The sequence below is a fragment of the Cyprinus carpio genome, chromosome B9 (assembly GCF_018340385.1).
Source record: "Cyprinus carpio isolate SPL01 chromosome B9, ASM1834038v1, whole genome shotgun sequence".
Classification (NCBI taxonomy): Eukaryota; Metazoa; Chordata; class Actinopteri; order Cypriniformes; family Cyprinidae; genus Cyprinus; species Cyprinus carpio.
The window spans coordinates 14,509,027-14,530,994 of record NC_056605.1 but is presented as its reverse complement, the minus strand read 5'-3'; the positions used below and the strand labels follow the sequence as shown (position 1 = coordinate 14,530,994).

Below are 21,968 nucleotides of genomic sequence, written 5' to 3'. Positions count from 1 at the left end.
TCAGTGATGATTTGGGGTGCTGTGATGTTTGCAGGTGTTTGGTCCATTGTGTTTTATCAAGTACAAAGTCAATGCAGTCGTCTACCAGGAGATTTTGGAGCACTTTATGTTTCCATCTGCTGACAAGACGGAGATGCTGATTTCCTTTTCCAGCAGGACTTTAGCACCTGTCCACAGTGCCAAAACCACTTCCAATTGGTTTGCTGACCATGATATTACTGTGTTTGATTGGCCAGCCAACATGCCTGACCTGAACCCCATGTGGAATCTATGGGATATTTTCAAGAGAAAGATGAGAAACCATCAATCCAACAATACAGACGAGCTGAAGATTCAGTAGTGCCACAGCAGTGCCTTTTTTTTTTAAATGTTTTACTTTACATGTAATGAATCTAGAAAATATGAAAGTTTCACTTTTGGAAATGTTATAAAAAATAACTTTTTCACGACATTCAAATTTTTTGAGATGCACCTGTACATGTAAACAGTTTAAAATTAAACAAGGTGAAACTAGAATTAACAAGATGGGTTTGCATGCACTGTATTTATAAAATGTATAGCTTGAATGAGGTCAGAGGATTTTTTTTGTGCTCTTTTACAGCCAGACATGATTGCCAGAGGGCCTATGCTCACTGACCTCTTTGTTGTGCAGAAAATGCCACACAATGAACTCCTTAACCTGGATCTTGGTACAGCCTAGTGGTGATGGGGGATAGGGGCAGGGATCTTTATTCCCAATCCCAAAAATACTTCTATACATTCTTGAAACACACACACATGCACGCACACACACACTTAACCATTTCCAATAGCTGATTGTGGTTTTGATATGATGGCTGTTATTTTAAATCTATACAATTTATTTAATCTATATTAAATTTGACAGAGTTGAAAATTCCTAATAAATAGCAATTGTAAGAGTACAGATACACCAGTAATTTAGTAATTTAACAGACGCACAAAAACTTTGAATCTGTATTTATTTAGAATACAATTTTAATTCTAATTTGTCAGTAATTTCGAGGTGATATGGCTCAATCTAAAATTAAAGTTAAAAAAAAAAATTCTACGAGTCTAACAATAACGCAAATAGCGATATCAAAAATATTCTCTTGACATGAAAAGGCCAACATCTCAGAAATCGCCACTCAATTACAAAGAGAACTTCTGATTGGACTATAGCAGGAAGCCAGTAATGCGAATGTACTGAGGGCTCTGATTGGACAAAACGCCCAGCGATGACAAATTCTGATTGGACGATTGGCAGTCGAGTTCATCAGTTAATGAAACAGGTCACAGTTGTCTTATGGAAAATGTCGGAGACTGCGGTTGCTTGTAATATCTGTGGCTCATCTTACACATTACCTGGTAACAAAAAAACAAAACTCAAACTGTATGATAATACGATAGTGTACTTTAAGTTTAAGTTTTGTTCCGTCTAATCCTACACGAGCACGTTTGACAACACGTGACTGAATGTTCCAGAAAAGCGTTAGTGCCACGGTATAGAAAAGCTAATGTTAATATTGTTCGTTGTATTAATCTGCTGCATTATGTTTTTCTTCCTCCAGAAGATGAAGCTGGGGGGAATCTCCCTCACGTGCTGCTGTGCAGTCATATTTTCTGCAGCACATGCCTGCGCGCGCTCATGTCCCAGCAAAACATCATCACGTGTCCGGAGTGTCAGGTGATTTATGAATAACATACTTACAGTGTTGCTAAATTTATTGGATACTTTTTCTTTCAAACGCACCTAGCAACAAATTTAGCTATTTTTAAAATTTATTTGGCAACATTTAGCAACTTTTGATAAGTGACTCAAACGATAAAAGGCGCATTTTCCATCTAAATTACACAAAAAGAGGACACCAACGATGCCTAGCAGTAAACACATCACGTGAAATAAAGTAGCTGCTGTTTGCAAATGTTCAATTAATAATAATTTAATAACTGAATAATTGTTCATTTATGATACACTTCCTGAGTAGCTTGTTCCTGCGATTGTTGATCAGTTAGTACACTGTAAGAAAAATGTGTAGAAAAATGGAAAAGGTACTAGTAATTCAATTCACTTCAAGTTTATTTGTATAGCACTTTTCAGGATACAAATTGTTGCAAAGCAGCTTTTAATTTTTAGGACATTATCTGTTATCCATTTTCCATTATCCGTTGTAACCCCAACACACACAATACAATGTGTAACTTAAAATGCAGGTAAAAAAAAAATAAAACGGAGAAAAATAATTACGGAAAATTCCTTCATATTAACATAGTAGATTGTGCCCTACTTTTACAGACTTTTATTAGAGTGTAACTTACTAACTAACTACTAATAGGCTACACTGCTTCAAACTGTAATTGTTCAGAATGTGCAGTTTTACTAGTTTACAAGCTAACAAGAAAAACTTAAATTGTAATCGTTCAAAATTGTGTTAAATAATTCGAAGTTGTATTTAAAATTAGTTGTTTATATTAATATTATACATTTATATTATTTACAAACAAATCTAAATTAACATATATGATATATTTTTTGCTGAGATTTGATGCTGTGAAACTTTTTGCATTGTGATTACATGATGTCATCATGCAATGTGTAAACAATTTTTATTAAAGCTACAAAAGCCACCTGTCAGTATGCCAATACTAATTTATTGCACTTTTAAATAACTGTATCATGCAGATTGCAAAAAACTGTGCTGGGATTTATGTACTGCAATATAAAAACCATATTGTCACAGCAATAAACTATATATCCTCATACCGCATATCCCTAATTTTGATGACACAAGTCAGTTTTGATGACTTTATAATAATTGTAAATATTAAAAAAGGCAATAATAATGCAGTTTTATTAGCAACGTTTCAGTCAGCTGACTGAAAGCAAGTTCAATTGATTGGAACGTTGCTAATAAAATTTCATAATGATAAAGTTTGAGTAGTGTTTGGGATTTATACAATGTTTTTACTTTTGTGTTAATATTAGACTTTTATCCGTTGCACCTATGAAAGATGTGGGTGTGTGAGGCACTGTATTTTTTATTTAAAATTGTATTAAAAAAAAAATGTGTAAGCAAAAGTTGTATGTAAGGAGTACAAAAGGCCTTTGAAATGACCAAAAAAGTCTGTAAGAAGCTTTCTCGTCCCCCATTTTTGTACAAGTAAAGGACAAGAAACCACTAAAGTTAGCCTCACATGAGCAAATTCCCCAATTTCAAGCACTGGTTTGCAGTCCTATTAGTCTTTCTTAAACTCTCCTGTGGAATGGGATTATTCAGATTGGTGTTGATGATGATGATGGAGTCTTTTGTTTGTTTTAATATAGATGGACACCAGAATTGAGGAAGGAGTGGATGGTTTGGAGGTGGACAGCAGAATCATTGGCCTCATCTATACAGCGCGGATGAACACAAAGAAAGGGTATTCAGCAACATGCAACTTTAGTCTTAAAAACCAGTATATTTTTTAACATAAGACTCTAGAACCATTTTTTTAATGAAACATTGGTTCAGTAAGTTCAAATTGAAATTGGAAAATAAAGGTTACTGTCAGCAGGCACTCTGGAGACAGGTGTAAATCACAAAGGTTTAAGAGCCCACCGTCATCGACAGCCGTCCACACACAGGAGAATGCTGAAGGGGTACAGACACTTTCCACTTGTATGACTCTGAACTGTGTTATGTAGTCTCATATTTCTTTAAGATTAGATTCCCTTAATATTCTCAGAACAAGATAAGAGCTCAGTAATGAAGTTGTATGTTTATGTAGAGGCCAGATGTTGTTAAAGTTTTGGATGAAGCTCTTGGGAAAGCAACAGAAAACCTCAGTCAACTTGATAAACTTCACAAGGTACAATGAGATACAGTACAATGGTTTTATTATTATGTAGAAATGTGTTTATATGTAGATTTTTTTGCTGTGAGGAAATGTTAATGTTTTTATGAAAGATTATGAGGAAAATTAAATGATGGGTAGAAAAATTGTTTATATTTAAAACTGACATTTTTTTAAAAGGAGTTGTCCATTTTGATTTAATGATTTCTTGATGCCTCTTCAACAGTATACAGTAGTCAACATTTGAAGTGGATCAAAAAAGTTAATTTAAAGTTGTCCTAAGACAAGAACGGTTATTGGTTTGGTTTTAGGACAACTTTGATAAAAGGTATTGAGCCACTTCAGATGTTGAAAACTATATGTGAAATTGTTGTTTTGTGTGTGATTAAGACTCTTTCCAGTGGTATTCATGCTCAGCTGAAAAAAGAGAGAACTCGAATAATCAGAGAAATTGATGAGGCTGTTGACAAAGCAAAGAGTATTCTGCAGAAAAGGTACGTGGACACTTTTTAGAGGCACAAACTGAGATGAACTATTCTGTGGTGTCATGTTGGTGTCTTCAGACTTGGCAAATAATTTTTATTCATTTTGTGGAATTTGTAGACGGAGTTTGTTGGTGTCAAAATTGAGTGATGTGGATCTACTTTTCGCGGATGGTCGGAAGGAATGTAAGAGAATAGAAGAGAGGATAAAGGAGCTGCAAACAGCCATCCAGAAAGCATGGCATGTCCGACGGGTTCCTTCTCTGGAGACCTATTGCAACCTAGACAAGGTAACACTGTAGCAGATTCCATACAGTGTTCTGCACAATGTTAAATGGTCTGTGTGGAGCAAACTCAAATAACATAAAAATGACTCTTTGAGTTTATTAGGTTTACTTAAATCGATTTAAATCTTAGGAAAGAAATGGTGTTTACAAGTTAGTTAAAATAATATTTAATGTTGCTGTGGCAGAATTATTGCAATAATAAGCTTTCAATTACGAATTCAGCAAAGACATAAATGCTTTCTACAGGATGGAAACTGAATTTTATGAACTATATTTCTTGCTGAATGTTTTGCAAGAGCATAAAGATGTGAACTAATATAGTGATCATACATGTTACCGTCATCAACAACAAAGAAATCAGAAATTTTTAAATTAATTTCCCTTTTTATATATGTTTTTATTGATAGTCGACATCAAACATATATTTCCATCAGATATATTTCAGGTACTTTACATTTATATCATATATTCAGGGCTTAAAATTCTCCGGCACCGTGACGGATCTTCAGCGTGCAGCGTTTGGCTGCAGAAAAAAATAATCCTACATTTAAAAAAAACTTGTTGATATCCTTTTTGAGTCCATGAGTTCGCCTACCAATGGTATGAGAGGAGCAAAAGACCCCCCCCCCCCCCCCATTGCTTTAGCCCCCTGTATATTTGTGCTTAAAATACGTCTCAAAACAAGAAATGTTCAAAGTGTCATGTATTTTCTCCTCTTTAGTTTTTGCTTGGTTTTAATTGTTTTCAGATTTTGGAGACGCTACACATTCCAGTGGATGCTGAATCATATGACATGAGCTCTATGTCATTGCGTACAGGACTCCGGTAGGGGACCATTGTACACAATTAGTATAAAAGCTCCAGAATGTAATTAATATTGTCACAAAAATGGATGCACACAGCTCTGTTGTTTTTACATGCATACTATATTCTGAATTCTCATTTTGTTTGAATTCATATACAGCTGCAGTCTTCAAATGGACAGTTTTGTTGACAGTTTGAGAAACTGTCTTAAAATTACAGATGACAGTGATGACTGGTAAGTGTTTATACAATGTGCTCTATTAAATTGAAACCTTTTGATATGATTTTTATGTTCATTTTATGATCATGACAGTATTTTAGAAGAAGTTACAGTGGCGCCTTTCCAACACGTTGTGAAGAGTGGTGTGGAGGTCTGGGAGAGCTCCAGTCAGTCTGTTAGAGGAAATGCAGACCCCATTCCCAAAAAGAAAAGCACATGCAGGCCAAGTTTCATAGAGGAAATAGTGGAAGACATAGACACTTCTTCAGAGATAGTAGAAACAGGTGTGTATGCAGGGTTGAAGAAGACAAAAAAAGAAGCATACTGATGTGAATAAGTTTGATATGTTTGTATTAGGGCTGTCAAGTGACTTTTATTTTTTTATCTGAATATGTTCTTGTGTAATATGTTTTTAGCTCATAGTTCCCCAGGACCTGAACCAAGGCGCAATGAGAGGCACAAAGCACTTCGAAGACTTCGCAGGCAGCATTTTGATAGGCCCTTAACTCCACAGACTAAAGGTATGTGGCTTGTTTGTAAGTTAATCTCCTGAATGAACTAAGAAGACAGCTCCCTTGTTCATTGTGTTATTCAAGTGTACTCTCCGTTTTTTAATTTTTTTATTCTTTTTTTGTAGTGGTGCACTATGTCATGGCGACTCACATTGTGAACCCTGGACATTTTTATGTCCGCTATATGATGGAACAGAAGTCAGGCCAAAACTTGACCAAAAAGGTCAACGAATTCTGCTCTGGAGACAGTAGCCTCTTCACGTTCAGTGATGAAATCAAGACAGGTATATGCATGTTTATGATGGTCTTTTATTTAACAGTGAATTGTCATCACTCATCGATATTAATTTACTTAGTTATTGACTAAAACTAACATTTGGAAGTTTGGGGTCAGTGAGATTTTTTTTGATTGTTAAAGGGGGTCATATGATGTTGCTAAAAAGAACATTATTTTGTGTATTTGGTGTAATGCAATGTGTTTATGTGGTTTAAGGTTCAAAAAACATTAATTTCCACATGCTGTACATCAGGGGTTGGCAAGTAAGTTTGGCATCGTGGCAAAAAAATATTTCGCCACTAGATGGCGGGCCCCAACATAGTCAAAGGATAATTTAAGAAATTAATTGATGAAAAATGAAACTAGAATTGCCTGTGACAGACTGTTACAGTGTATTTTGTAACTGGTAGTGAGCTGTTACTGTGTTAAATCCTCTAGTTGGACAGTCATTAACAAAAAGCGACATTTGTGTAGCGGAGTCCGGGTTTTACAATGGATAAATTAATAAAGCAGAGTACTGACACGTAACCTGGCAAGTAGCTATCTTCATTCACCAACTTGCAACACAGGCAGCCTTGCTAAAACACACATATGTGGGAGATGCGGAATGGATAAAAATAACTCAAATAAAAGAGGACTTGAATAAGCCCATTAATGTTTGAGTCTAACTTATTGTATTATAATTATTTGACGTAGACTACTTTTACACTCAGAATTATACCTTGGCATCCTCATGTACTAAACTGCATTTTTCTTTTTGTTTTTTAGTGGAGGTAACGCTATTACATCGAGTGCAGAGTGATGTTAACATTTAAGCTAGCTGTTGAGAGAAAATGGCACTATCAAAGAGTTTTAAGAGGAATGTTGATAGCGAAAATAGGGCATACAAAGAAGAACAGAAACACAACTATGCGTTCATCCTACCTAGTTTTGTGAATGCAAAGCTGGTGTGTTTTATTTGCAACGAGGTGTTGCTGTTTGGAAAGAATCTAATATTAGACGGCACCACAAATTAAAAGCTCTTCGAATTAAAAGCTCTAAGTACATCTCAAAATACAACATTGCTGCAAAAAATTCTCATACTTTTATTTTGAAATCATTAAAGACAAAGTTATTGTGAGTAACTGTTGCAGTCATGACAGATCTAGTTCAGAACCAGCCGCAATCAAAATATCTAGCGGGTGCAGGCCAGATATTATTGCCGGTGTGCCGCCTGTTGCCGACTACTGCTGTACATTATTGTTTCTCCTCTATGCCCTGCCTTTCTGAAACACGTTGATTTTTACAAAGCTCATCGGTCTAAAAAGCGAGGTGTACTTGGATTAGCCAGCTATCCAGTGCATTGTGATTGGCCGAATACCTCAAGCGTGTTACAGAAATGTTACGACCATTACCATACTGTGATGTTGTGTCCCGGAGCGACGAGACAAAAACTAATAAAACCCATTATAAACGAGGCATTTGTTGCATCCAGTGGGGACATAATTACTGATTATAAAGACTTAAGGCCCGTTCACACCAAGGACGATAACTATAAAGATAACGATAAAGATATAGTTCTAAAAATCGTTTTCAGTATTAAAGAACCGCAGCGTCCACACCACAACTATAACGATAAAGACAAAGAAAACGATATCGTTGGAATCACTTTCAAAACGATTTTTATTTTTTTCCAGCTGAAGAACGATAAAAAATTGACAGCCAATCAGAATCCATCCTGCTGTAACGCGCTTGAGAATTTAAAGCGCCAGACGAGCGTGCGCTTAGAATAAACAGAAGATATTGTTCGGTAGTGTGGACGCTATTATCGTTATCTTTATAGTTATCTTTATAGTTATCGTTCTTGGTGTGAACAGGCCTTTATACTGTGTTTTTATGCGTTGCGTTGCATGGCGCCGTGTAAACATAAAACCATGTCTGCATTTGTGATCTGAGAAACGACAAACAACAAGCTCTACACTGCTCAAAACTCACGTTTGAATCATCAGTGGCAAATTCTTTAAATATGAAAACGTACTTACAGGCTGTGAGTCAGAACACCCGGCATTCTAGTCTGCTCTCCCAGGATCAGGAAACAGTCCTCCATATATAAAGCATTAAAAATCATAATATGTTTGCAGATATTTAAGAAACATGCTAAGTTAACATGCTTAAGAAAAACATTGCTACAGTCAGTTATTCTCCTTTGAAAATGTGCGTTCCAGGCCGAAATGTCGGTCTGCTTTGGTTTGTGAAACCCGCCCACTGCCAGTTTACCCAATTGTATTTCGGCACCCCGGGTTGCCAGTTGGCGGAAAACAAAGCGTATTTCATTTCATTCATCGTCGGGTGTGCTCATTCTTGTTGGTGTCGTCAATCTGGCAACCTGCGTGTGCATCAAGTGAGGAGGAAGTGCCGGGTGAAAAAAAACCCTCTCCAATATTTTGCATTTGGACTGCAGTACCTAGTTCAACCGCATCAATCCTACATACATCACCTTTAACCACTGATTTCTAGTCGAGTCCTCTTTTGGAAGGCCAAACAAAGTTTTTTAGCGTAATGGAAGTCTTGCCACATCATGACATAGACATGTGGGGGCGTGTTTAAATGAGGAGGGTGTAGAGCAGTCTTAACTTTTATAAACAATATCTCTTTGGGTTTGAGACTTAAGCCTTTGCAACTTTAGGGAACTTATCTATTCACAAACAACTTGTAACACTCCAGAGAGAATGGAAAACTTGAAATTGCATCATATGACCGCTTTTAATGTCTCCTATGCACATCATAGAAAATAAATGAGCATAAGTAAACTTACAGACAAGGCTTTCTAAAGAAGATCAAAAGATAAACTTTGAGATGCGGCTGTCTGATTGTTTGTATCTTGTTGTGCACAGGCTCTATGCTCTTTATCTATTGGAAGGAGGATATGTGGTGTAGGGTAACAGTGACTGAGCTCTTTCAGAAAGAGTGTTTCCAGAGTGTGACCAAATGCCTTGCATCAGAAGTCTCCCGTCTGTGTGTCTACTTCCAGGACTTTGGCTTCTCCAAGGGCATTTCAATTCCAAGGTGAGAAATAAACAGTGTATTCATATGTAAACTCTTAAAGGCAGAGATGCTCTCTTTATTTCTTATTTGTGTGCATAATTTTTTGCATGCTCTTGTATCTCTAGTAAATCTGCTCTTTTCATCTGACTGCAAATTCACTCATTCACTGAATGCATGTTTTCTCTTTGCATCTCCAGTGATGGAGGTTTAAGCATGTTGAATGAGTGTCTGCGGAGACCTGATGCTGCAACTCTGGCTCAAATGAATGGCTGGGCTCCTCTGGCCATCAAATGCTCCCTTAAAGATATTATTCCTACAGACTTGGTATAAGTTGTGGAGATGTATTTACTCTGTATTTACTGTATTAGTGTTGCAGCTGAGTGCACTAAAATACATGTTAAAAGTTCTGTATTTATTTAAAAGAAATATTCAGGCATTTAGCTGCCATCTATTGGTGCAAAAAGAATTTGTGTTTTTGATCTAGTTTTGTATTTATAGATGTTATTAGAGAATATGAAGAATTTTAGCATCACTTGTGACTAGGCACAATCAATAACTGGCAAGACATGTGTTTGTGTTTTTTTTTCAGCTGAGAGGATGGAGTTTAGAGGCAGCTGACGAGATGAGGGGCCTGCTGGGATCTGAGGCTGTGGAGATGCAGGTGTTCGGTGAGGACGGAGATGCACTGTTAGTGGATCTGAAGAAAACGCCAATGGTGTCTCTGCGGGAGCACCTAGTGTTCATGGGGCTGGCCAGGTATCTAATTATCCTTACAGCATTTTTTTAATCTTCAGCTGTAGGGGTGCTCCAATCAGGATTTTTGAGGCCGATCACAGAAAGCAGACTCTGCCGATACGATCACCGATACAGATCTTTTTTAAGCCTTAATTTTATCATGTAGAATTATTCATAGTAATACTCCAGTCAGGATTTTTAGACATTTATTCAGGGCCTGAATTTCATTTTTGAAATGTGGGGAATTTCCCTTTTATATGTTTCCCTCTTGGTTTGAGCCGCTTTAATTTGCATTTGGGAACGCAAAATTCATCATTAGAAACGTTTATAAATCTGTTGTTGTTTACAAAGAGAGGTTTCAGTGTCACTTTATCCTTCAGAAATCATTCTAATATGCTGATTTGCTGCTCAAGAAACATGTCTGATTATTATCAATGGTAAAAATATATTTTTGTGGAACCAGTGATACCACTTAAACATTTGTATAAGATTTAAAAAAGAGAGAGAAATTAATAATTTTATTCATCACGCATGAAAGTGATAAAAAGTGAGTGAAGACATTTAAAATGATTTCTATTTAATAAATGCATTAACAAATTAAATTTAATATATTTTATAAATGCAAATGCATGCTGTTCATTAACAGGGCTCCAGACCAAAAAAACATAAAAAATAAACCATATCACAGGTGCCAGGAGCAGATTTGGTAGCGCTGGGGGTGGTGTGTGGGGGAATTCAAAATAAAGATAATTTAATCATAAAATTACTATTGTTTTGCATTAATAAGTGCAGTTAAGATCACAAAAATTAGTTGCACAGGCAGTATAATGGTCGCAAAATGTTGTCTTGAGCCCTGTATCACCATTTCCACACAAAATATGAAGCAGCAAAATTGTTTTCAACATTGATAATAATCAGAAATGTTTCTTGAGTCATATTAATTGTAATGATACCTAAAAGAGACACTGAAAACTGGAGTAATGATGAAGAAAATTCTGCTATACATCATAGGAATAACAGTGCATTTTTTTAATATATTAAAATTGAAAACTTCTTGTAAATTTGTAATAATATTTTACAATATTGCTGTTTTTTTTTTTTTACTTTATTTTGATCAAATAAATTCAGCTTTGATGAGTAGAAGATATTTATTTCAAAATCAATAATAATTCTAATGTTTCTTAACTTTTGGCAGGTACTTAAATAATATTAACAATTCTATATACTTTAATATAATATAGTATCTTATTATAATATATTATTATGTTATCATGATTATTAAATGCTGCTTTTTATTTTTTACAGGACAATAGTATGTATTATTACAATATAAGGTATCTTTTAATGCACTAAAATATATATTTTTAATAATAAGTGGTCAGATTTTCCTTCTTTTTTGTCTCTAGCTGATCACATGCCTGAAAAAAACTTATTGGTAAACCATGACACAAAACAGAATAAAACGAAATTAACATTTTGTTAACATTAAGAATGTTGCAATATGACTTCTGTACAGATTCTACTCTCCTATAGTCGCCCCTGGCAGTGCACCCCTACTCTTCTACCCATCGGTTCGCCCCACACTCAATGTTGAGGTCAATGCTATGGTTTCTCATGTGAACACACCATCAGACTTCTATGTACAACTAGTGAGTATAAAAACACATATATTATTACGTCAAAATGAAATGAAATAATTACCTGAAAATGAGCTTTACACATCCTTGGTAAATGCAGGTTGAAAATATGGAGTACCTGCTGTTGCACTCAAAGCTCCAGGACTGTTACAGCCGTCCCCAGGCAAACAGTGAGTTCCAGGTCTACTGCCCTTCTCTCTCACAGGCCTGCGTCGCTTGCTATGACCAAGAATGGTGCAGGGTTCAAGTCATAGGTGTGTTCATGTGTGTACAATATATCAGACATGTAAACATACAATAAAAGAAAGCCAGTGTCGCTTTAAAACATTGTTATAAAGGTTAAAAGGATTGCCTGTGTTTATATTTCAGGTTTCCCTGGTGGTCGGATGGTTGAGGTTCGGTATGTGGACTTTGGCTACAGAAAGACTCTCTCTGTGAAAGATCTGAGACAGATAAAGGATGAGTTCTTTGCTTTGCCAGAAATGGTAAGATTTAGGTTTACGTGTATACTGTGATACTATGATGGACCAAATATTATATTGGTTGAAACGGGGAACAATATGAATGAAACTTACTTGACAACTGCTCCTACATCAATATCACATTGGTCTTAATGAATAATGCTACCACCAGCAGTGTAACCAGTTTGAACGTGGATACTGTACTGCTGTGAAAATTGATACTGTGGCAAGTCACTCTCAGCAGGTCTTAAAAACACACCTGAATGATACCTCTGATAAATAACAAACTTAAAGAAGTCTGTCTATCCATTTGTTTTTAGGCCTTGTGGTGCAGTCTGAATGATGTGGTCAGTCCACAGGAAACATGGAGTGATGAAGCCTGTGTTGTGTTCAAGGAACTTGTGGAGCATAAACTTATCACTGTTGTGGCGAAAAGTAAGTTTACTCCTACATGCATAAACTAGAGGTCTTCTCGGGTCCTAAAATATGTACCCGACCTGAATCCCTACTTAGCTGAACCCGACGTGCATTAATACATTTTTTTAAAAAGAAAAATCCGACCAGAGACAGACCCGATGAAATAAGACCCGAGTCTGACCCGACAGCATTTAATTTCAAACCCGACTGGACCCCAACATGTACGGCATTGACGCGTGTACAGCCTGCAGCCCCGCAGTCAATCAGGAAAAATCCTGGTGTCCTGCAGACAGATTTGGCCACTTCTCCATTGGTTTGATTTATTTAACATTTATTCAATTTATTATAAGGCTACTATATATTAGTGCCTGCTTGATGGATCATTTCTGAGCTCGGCTTTCAATTGTGACCAGTGGAATTATAAAAATAAACGTGACCATTTGATAAAAAATAAATCGATAGACTAATAATTCATAGATTCTAATCGCTAATACTGAACCTGACCTGTGTGCAAGGTACTCGTCGAAGTTTTGGACCCGAACCCGCTCGGGTCGGACCTCGGGTTTTCAGATCCAAGTGGACCCTTGAAGACCTCTAGCATAAATGCAAAGACATCTGAAATATATCACTGCTTTTAAACAGCAATCTATTGTCCATAATAATGTGTGCACTGTGACATCATTATTAACCATAATTTGGAGAGTAATGTGGTATACTGCACATCTTTGCTTAAATCTCTCACTTTCATGCAGAGCTCGTGCCTGGCACTAGACCTGTGCCTGTGTGTCTGTATGAGATTGGTGATGACTGCACTGGAGCCAGTATTGGAGAGATACTGGTTAGAAATGGTCTCGCTGTTTCCAGTAAACAGTAAGTCATGAAAAAGAGACCATCTTATCTATCTATCTATCTCTATTTCATTAGTTGTTTCATTCCGTCTCATTCTGTCCCATTTCTTTTTTTCTTTCTTACTGTACTTCCTCTTGCTTCTTTGAGGCTAAGCCCATTGTATTCAATATTCATTTTCTCCTGCTTCATCAGGAGCCAGATTAAAGACGCCCAGCCCTTGGAGACAACCGTATGGGACCCTCCATTTGAAGAGGAGCCTCTGTCTGTTGTTCTGACTCCTGCTCCTCCTCCTCCTGCTTCTGAAGAGCTGAAGCCCAGCCTGATTCTGCCCACATGTGTCAAAGACATCAAAGTTCGTGTGACACATGTCACCTCTCCTGGAAACATCTTTGTGCAGCTGCTGCAGTTTGACGGCCAGCTGAAGAGGTGCCCGACTTCCTCAGTCCATAATTGTACATTAGTATTGGTCAATATGCTCCAGTCATATTGTCCCATCGTTAGCCTATAAGATCACTGATACACAATATTATCATGCAAATTTTTTTTAATTAATCACTTGCTTTGATTCATGGCCAGAGAGTGAACCTACTCCAGGGTACGGCTAAAAGTAGTTAAAAGTGTTAGTGTAATTTATTAACAACACATTATATCTTTGCAGTCAAATAGCATATGGATGTTCTAAAATATATTTAATTTGACTGAATTTGTATTTAACAGGATAACAATTTAATTGTTGTGAATGCCTATGATTGGCCATTGCATTTATAAACTCAACGGAATCGTGTGTGATTGTTTATAATGCATAACACTTAAAAAAAAAGCCCTAATATAATAATTGTTGTCTTGAATTCGTCAAAGGCATCAGCCACAGGCGATATCTTTAACTATAGTCGATACACAATACTATCGTCTGGCGGCACAACCCTATTGTACATCAAACTTCTTTTCAAAATACTTTCAGTGACACATCTATTTAGGTCAAGAGGTTGGTGCTCAGTCGTAACGCTGCTATTTTGCATGCAATGTTCGCAGAATCCACGACACGCTAAAGAGTCTTTTCTCTAAGTCAGAGCCACAGGAGATGCTCTGGGAAGCAGAGATGTTCTGTGCTGCCAACAACACTGGGGTTTGGGAAAGAGGAAAAGTGTGCAGTGTGTCCACTAATGGTGTTGCAGAGGTAGAGGTGCACTGTGCACACACTTTTATAGTTGAATAAATCTGAAAAGAGTGGGATTTTTTTCTGTTTAATTTGAGTGTTGTTTTCTTTATAGGTTTTGCGTTGTGACTTTGGTAATAAAGTGAATCTCCATGTAAACAATCTCAGACCACTCAGTCCTGATCTGACCGGATCTTTCTTACTCGAATGTAACCTCAGTGGTGTAAGGTAAACAATCTGATAGAAGCTCTTTTTTTTCTCACTTACAGTCACAGATGTGCATGCACAGTTTACATACAGAACCTGCAAAGTGTTAATCATTTTACTAGGGTAAATTGTTCTTATTTTGTCTTATGTAAATCAAAAAGTGTGAAAAGATGCATCTCAAAATTATACAGTTACTGCAGAAGATGCTGTAAAACCAAAGAATGAATGTGCAGGACCTGGAGGACTTTTCTAAAGGACAGTGGACAGTTGAAATGCTCAAGACAAACAAGGAACTTGTGGAAAAAAAAAATATTTATAGATCATTCAGCATTTGTAAACCTTTTAACAGAATATTTTTAATTCACCTCTTATTTGTTTGATTTCTTGTCTTTTATTTTTTATTTTATTTTATTAATTGTCTTGATGACTATTCTTAACCTCTTATGTAAAAATAGCTTGTTCAAGGGGAGTACTAAAAATGTGTGATCTGTTATTTTGTTCAAATGATTAACATTTAAACAGTCCACTTTTGTACTGCAACTTCAAACAAGACTAACCCAGTCAGATTTGTAATGTATTACTGCTTTTTAGTGTTTCAGAATGTGTTTTTGAACTTGTAATTTCATATTGATTTTCTTCCTTCCTGTTCCTCTAACTCTTAGGCCAGCTGGTGGTCGCTCCACATGGACAGCCACGGCGTGTGACTTCATCTCTCACTACTTGACTGGTGCCATGGCTGTAATGACCATAAAGGTTAGAACAAATGTATGGGATCAAATTCCTACCAAATGTATTCCAGTCACAGGAAAAAAAATAACAAGCATGAAACCAAAATTAAAATTATAAATATGAAATATGAAAATGATCTGATTGTTTGCTATTCTGAAAAGTTTGCCTGCATTTATTCCATGACTGCAATACATTTAGCGGGAACTTGATCCCATATGAATGTAAAGGAGTTATAAAACTATGGAAAAGTTGTGTGTTATAAATAATTCCTGTCTCTGAGTCTTTGTGTATTTTTCCTCTCAGGACCCATCCACCAGGCCAGTGCTGGTGTCTCTGTTCTGTTCAAACCGTGCTGGTCAAAATGTCAGTTTCGCCGATTTCCTCATCAGTGAAGGACTTGCTCTAAAGGAGAGAAAGTAAGAAAAAAAGTTTCTGCTCTGTACGCTGATCATTCTCATGACCGTTATTTTTTTTTACTCTCTGTAAACCAAGTAAACTGTTTTCCTAGGGCTGCTTCCATATCCGAGACCATCTTCTCAGAGCAGTGTGTTCTGAGTGAGAAGATTCCTGAGCCACAGAGAATCACGAGCCTACCTCAGACACCACCCACACCCACCCCTCGCATCAACCCACCACCAGAGAGAGTGCAGACACACTCATACCCCCCTCCAGAGCTGCCTCCCTGCGGACACGTGCTCATGAGCATCTCGGCCATCTCCGAACAAGGTGTCATTTACGCAATGACATATCAAGCAGGTGTGTGCTGTTTTATTTCTCACTAAAACAGTCTTTAATTTTGTTTTTATGACAATTTTCTATCATCACTTTCATCCTTTCAAACTGGGCATTTTTGCTGCTAAACCTTTAAGATGTAAATGACATCTGTTAGGATTGGCTAGTAGCAGCTACTCCTGCAAAGTTACTGAATACTGAAAACTCATGTATGTGGGTAGTGAGTTAATGACTCACAATGGTAATATGTTATTGAAAATGCTTACAAACTCCAAAATACAGATTTATTTATTTTTTTCTGTCGTGTTCAGTGTGTGAGTTTGATCGCTTACGGGAGCGGCTGCAACAGCACATTAAAACCATGCCAAGACAGAAGAACTACAACTGGAAAGGAGTTTTGGGATGTGCTGTCATGGGAACCGACATGTTCTGGTACAGAGGTCAGGTGCAGGAGGTCATTGGAGGACACGTGAAGGTCAGTGTGCTTTCACAGCATTGCATCACTTTCATATTTAAGTGAATTTATTTCATAATCTCAAATGTAAACACCTTGGGTCATATTGTTTTGTTACTAGTTTGTGATGTTCTTGTTCCAGGTCCAATATGTGGATCAGGGACTTGTGGAGAGTATCCCGGTTTGTCATGTGTACCCCATGGTTCTCTGTGAGGATGTGCCGCAGCTCTGTGTGCCCTGTCAGATAAATGGAGTCATACCGGTACGCATCTGTGTGCTAATTTGAATTTGATTGCTTCCAATTTAAACTGGCCAATGTGATCATCCTTACAGTTCACTCTTAACACAGGGATTTCCAAACATTTTTGTCAGCTGAACCTTTTTTTACCTAATATAATATATCAATAGCTTAACAATACATTGTAACACTGTATTGTATTGTAACATTGTATTTACTTTTTTTTTTTTTTTTTTTGGTCAGTGGGCACATCACTTAAAGCTAAACAATTTTTTAGTTAGTGTTTTATTTTGATTTTAAATTTTTTGATTTATCAGCTTTTCATCAACTCATGAATCCATATTTTAACCTGATTACTGAGATTTCTACATTAATTTCTCCTTAATGTAACATTTATTTATATCTTTATATTTAACCTCAAAATCAATATTTGTAAAATATTTAAAATGTAATTTTGCATAAAGAAAAAGCATATTTTAGAGCCATTAAAGTCTTTTTGCAGTTTTGAGTTAATTTTCATCCAATGAATATCTTAATGGTCCTACAAATAGGATGTGCTTTAATATATGCATTATACAAATATTTTTTTTTTTTATATTGTCATGAAACATGACCCAGGCACTTATTTATGAAATGAATTCTTGTGGTGAGAATATAAAATCTTTGTGGTTATCTCAGCAATACTGTAATGAAAACCTGTGGGATTTTAGACCAGTAAATAGCTGGAGGAAGCAAATTAAAGGGTTTTGGTGGGTATGAGAGATTATTTCAACTGTCCTGAAATTAACTATTCCAAATACACTGAAAGTATTTTTTTTAATGTGATGAAATACTTGATTTTGAACTTTTACAGATTGGGAAGGGCTGGCAGTGGGATGCTGTGGTGCTCATGAAGGAGTTGCTACTTGGGCGTTCAGTCTATGTCCACATTATTGTAAGTGATTTTACATCTACACCACTCCATGTATCAGCAGAACTCTATTTATCATTAAAGTGTCAGTTATCATGTGTTGACAAGCACTCTCCTCATAAAACTGTTGTTTTGTAGGAGCACCCAGAGGATCCGTGTGGCTGTGTAAAAGTTGAGATAACGGTGGATGGAATGGCGCTTAGCAAGATAATGGTGCATCATCAATATGCCAGTTTTGATCCTGCCATCAGCAGCCAGGAGGTCTGATCAGTGGATATTAGTAAAAGCAGAGTTGTTTTGCCTATGTGAGGTGTAGATATTACCAGTGTGTTTATGTGCAGGATTATGTGGTTAAGCCTCCCGTCCCTGATTTGGATGACTGGGACCTAAACACAGAGGTAAAAGTTTCATTTCCGTTGACATCATACAATTCCTGAATTTCTGGTTAAATTATTTCCATAGAAGTCACTCGGTTTGCTTACTAAATGTCAGAGCTGGTTTAGTAGCAGTGTGTTGTGTTTTCAGGGGTTGGAGGAGCCGCAGCCTGTATTTGGGGTTTATAAAGAACTCCAGATTCCTAGAGCAAGAACACATTTCCCTGCCAAGGTCAAGCATATCCGCACCCCAAATGAGGTATGTGAGCTGATTAGGGATGGACGCTATGGCCAAAATTTATATCACGATATATTTCTTAATTTGTGTCGATATGATATAATTCTGATATCGATATGAACAATATTAAAATAGCCTCAGAAAAACTGCCCAAAACACCCACAATAGATGTATGTACCTACAAACTTCTGAAAAATGAATTTGCCAAGTCTATGAAACCTCTTTCTATAGAACTTCATATTATAAAAAATAAAAATGGTACAAATAAACTGTTCACCTTTTATTTGTATTAAGCCTTTATGCAAACAAGAAATGTGAAATCACCGTCAAATAAACATAAGACTCTCAGACTCACCTTATTAATATTAATAACTTTACCTTTATACTATAACATAGGCTGATTATTCTTATAGATTGAAACAGAAGTGCTTCAGCCAGGATAAAGAATATTAAAATCAGAGTTCTAAAAGTTGATATCAAAATCATTTCGATCAGAGTTATTGCAGAAAACAGAAAAAAAAAAGAGTGAGCAACAACAAAAAACGTTGCTGGAGATGGGCTAATTGAAAATGCAAATTCGTTCTTTGCCAGCAGGAGGTGCTATTGCAGCAGCAGAAACGGTTTTGGCTATAAGGCATACAGCTCCGACTAGAAACTAACAATGAAATTAAATTTTATACCTATTAGATTGTTTTATTAATAATTATTAATAATCTACGCCTACCCCAACCCTAAACCTACCTCTTACAATAAAGCAAAAATAATAATTATTGTTGTACAGTGTGACAAAATTATGCTGTATTGATGTGCGCATGCCCAGTAGAATCATATGTATATCCCTCTAGCCATAACTGGCAGAAACTGTGGTTTCCCTGATAACGGCTGTAAACGAAGCAGCTCTGCTTATGAACACTCCTGTATCTGATCTAATGAAAATGCCTTTGAAACTATTCTGAAGACTGTTGGTTCTCTTCAAAGATACATTCATATAAAACACCAACACTGTGTTTAGATTTTGAAATGTGCAGTGCTTGTGTTTATTCAATAAAGTCCACCGACACAAATAAATTAATGTATGGTAAATGCTGGTAATGTATATTGAAATATCAGAAATGTTTAAAAATCATATCATCATTGAAAAAACTGATATATTTTGATATTGAATTATTATCCAGCCCTAGAGCTGATGGGTCTGTGTTACATGAATATATGGCCTCATTCATCAAAAAAAAAAAAAAAAGAAAAGCTGCTCATGAATCTATCATGTCTCAAAGAGTTGGTCCTAATTTCATAACGCAGCACCAGTAGTAGATGAAATTTTGTGTAGAGTGTAGAGATGCATGTAGCAGAGCTGACACAAGAGTCACTTTCAAACCAAGCAGCTCTCTGTTGATCCGTGTGACCAACTTGAAGCCGTAGTGAATTTCTCTTGCAACTGTTACTATGCTAAATATCTCCACACTTTTACAATCTCTTGCTTTCAGTGAATCTAATGTGTTTTTGCAGGTGTTCCTGTGTGTGCTGGATAAGACTCTGTGCCAACAGAAGCAGCAAGAGAGTTTGGAGGAAGCTCTTGAGCGTGTGAATGAGAATATAGATAATCTGAGCCTGCTGACAGACTTCCCCATTGGTTCTTATATTTGTTATTTAATCATGGTTTATTTCCATGCCTATTTTATCAAATTTATTCCAGAAACTTTGAGACCATATGTATTGGAGCATAGATGGATATTTTTAATAGTGTTTGTGTGCAGAGTGTCCCTGTCTGGCTGAGTACAGCGATGGTAAATATTATCGTGCGAAGCTGCTGGGTTTTTCTCAACTCACTCCTTCAGTGAAGCTCCTTGTGAGACATGTGGATTTTGGTTCGGATGACATCTTACCAACACAAAAGTGAGACTATTCAGATTAATCAGCTATTGATATTTTAATACTTTGTGAGAGTCATTTTCGTTCTTGTAGAAATGTAAAAAATATTTGGTTCAGTTAGGTTCATTAGAAAAGTAGTTCTCAACATTTTTGACTCCAAAAATCCCCCAAAAATCTTGTGTGTCACTGCAGATTGCGGCAACTCCCTGCATCCCTTCATCATTTTCCGTGTGCAGCAGTTTATGTCAAGTTAGCAGGCTTCAAACCAACAAATGTGTGTTTGGATTCGGAGAGGATACCTTACCGGCCTGAGTGGAGTATGAGAGCCATGATGGAGATGATCAACCTGTTGAACGGAGAGCTCACTGCAGTGCTCACCGTACGCATCATTCATAGTTGGGGAAATGTGTCTGCCTTTACACATTTTTGACAATCTGCTCATGATCTGATCACTCTTGATGGCTTTACAACAGAGTAGATCTGACAACTCAGTGAAGGTGTAAATAAAAAGATAAAGCTGAATTTAACTTTTAATGGAACTGTGCATTTATATACTAACCAGGACAAACACAGGTGTAAAAGGGAGCAAATTTTCATTTAATGCTTGGTAACAATGCAAAACACTTTTCTTTCTATTCAAAGCAGTTGCATGAAAATGTATGTGAAACTATCCAAATGTGCATTTTCAGGCAACTGAACCACAGCTGACTGTGCTGTTATACAATGCGGAAGGGTCACTCGTCCACAGACCTCTTGTGGAGAAAGGCCTCGCTGATTATGCATGAATCTTGTAAAGGTAAGTGTGAAAGTAAATTTAATTAAAGGAAACAGTCTAAACATTTGTTTCTTTCATGTTATTTTTCTGTTTCTGTAGGTTGTGTCAGTGATGCTGCAGATCGTCAGATTTCAAAGAAGCTTCTGAGACAGCAAAACATTTTATGTTGGTGAAGTTGTCTAACACTTAGGGTTTTATGCTACTTTTGTGTGCAGGCATTTTATGTTAAAACATTTAGCCAGTTTTGTTTGTGCAGCTATGCCTAATTTTATGTTAAATATTTTTATTGTTCAAGTTCAAAGCTGCTTCAAAGTAGCAAAAATATTTTGTTAATATAATGTCTGTATGCTGAGCAGAGCTGAAGTAAAACTCTTGTAGACGCTACCTTGCTCACAAGTTTTTTGTACCAAATCATAATTGAAATTTTGGGTGTTATCAATCATAAAGACTTTGACCAATCAATGCACTTTTGTCTTCGCTTCTGGATACTGCAGAACCTTTTCACAATTCATCAGCTTAAATCATCGTACTAACATTATGAATGAAATACACAATATTGTCAAAAGTATCAGACATCTCTTCTAATGAACAGGTTTGACTACTTTAGTAATTTCCACGAGTACACCGGGAGTGCGCGGGTCCTTAAAAAGTCCTAATGTTTTCCAAATAAAAGGCCTTAAAAGGTCTTAAATTCAGATTAGATGGATCTTTAATATTTTTGGTCACATCACTGCTAATATCTTCAGT

General features: G+C 36.5%; 1 protein-coding gene across 2 annotated transcripts; it reads left to right on the top strand.

The window, feature by feature from the left end:
• The first annotated feature begins 1,221 nt into the window (after nt 1–1,221).
• On the top strand, nt 1,222–21,605 carry LOC109107628 (RING finger protein 17-like). Of its 2 annotated transcripts, none has more exons than XM_042731106.1 (37): nt 1,222–1,368; nt 1,572–1,687; nt 3,326–3,420; nt 3,556–3,640; nt 3,769–3,849; nt 4,225–4,328; nt 4,438–4,606; nt 5,352–5,428; nt 5,568–5,642; nt 5,721–5,911; nt 6,044–6,148; nt 6,265–6,423; nt 9,290–9,461; nt 9,638–9,764; nt 10,030–10,196; nt 11,692–11,824; nt 11,913–12,066; nt 12,182–12,297; nt 12,594–12,708; nt 13,443–13,560; nt 13,732–13,965; nt 14,572–14,716; nt 14,811–14,923; nt 15,565–15,655; nt 15,935–16,047; nt 16,140–16,387; nt 16,675–16,838; nt 16,960–17,079; nt 17,909–17,989; nt 18,104–18,226; nt 18,307–18,363; nt 18,491–18,598; nt 20,084–20,207; nt 20,332–20,470; nt 20,639–20,825; nt 21,136–21,242; nt 21,321–21,605. In XM_042731106.1, exons 1-36 carry the CDS (start codon nt 1,239–1,241, stop codon nt 21,229–21,231), a joined length of 4,632 nt encoding a protein of 1,543 aa, XP_042587040.1. In that variant the 5' UTR covers nt 1,222–1,238; the 3' UTR covers nt 21,232–21,242; nt 21,321–21,605. The 2 variants fall into 2 exon arrangements, with proteins under 2 accessions (XP_042587040.1, XP_042587039.1); XM_042731105.1 differs by having other exon boundaries at nt 3,553–3,640.
• The last annotated feature ends 363 nt before the right edge of the window (nt 21,606–21,968 follow it).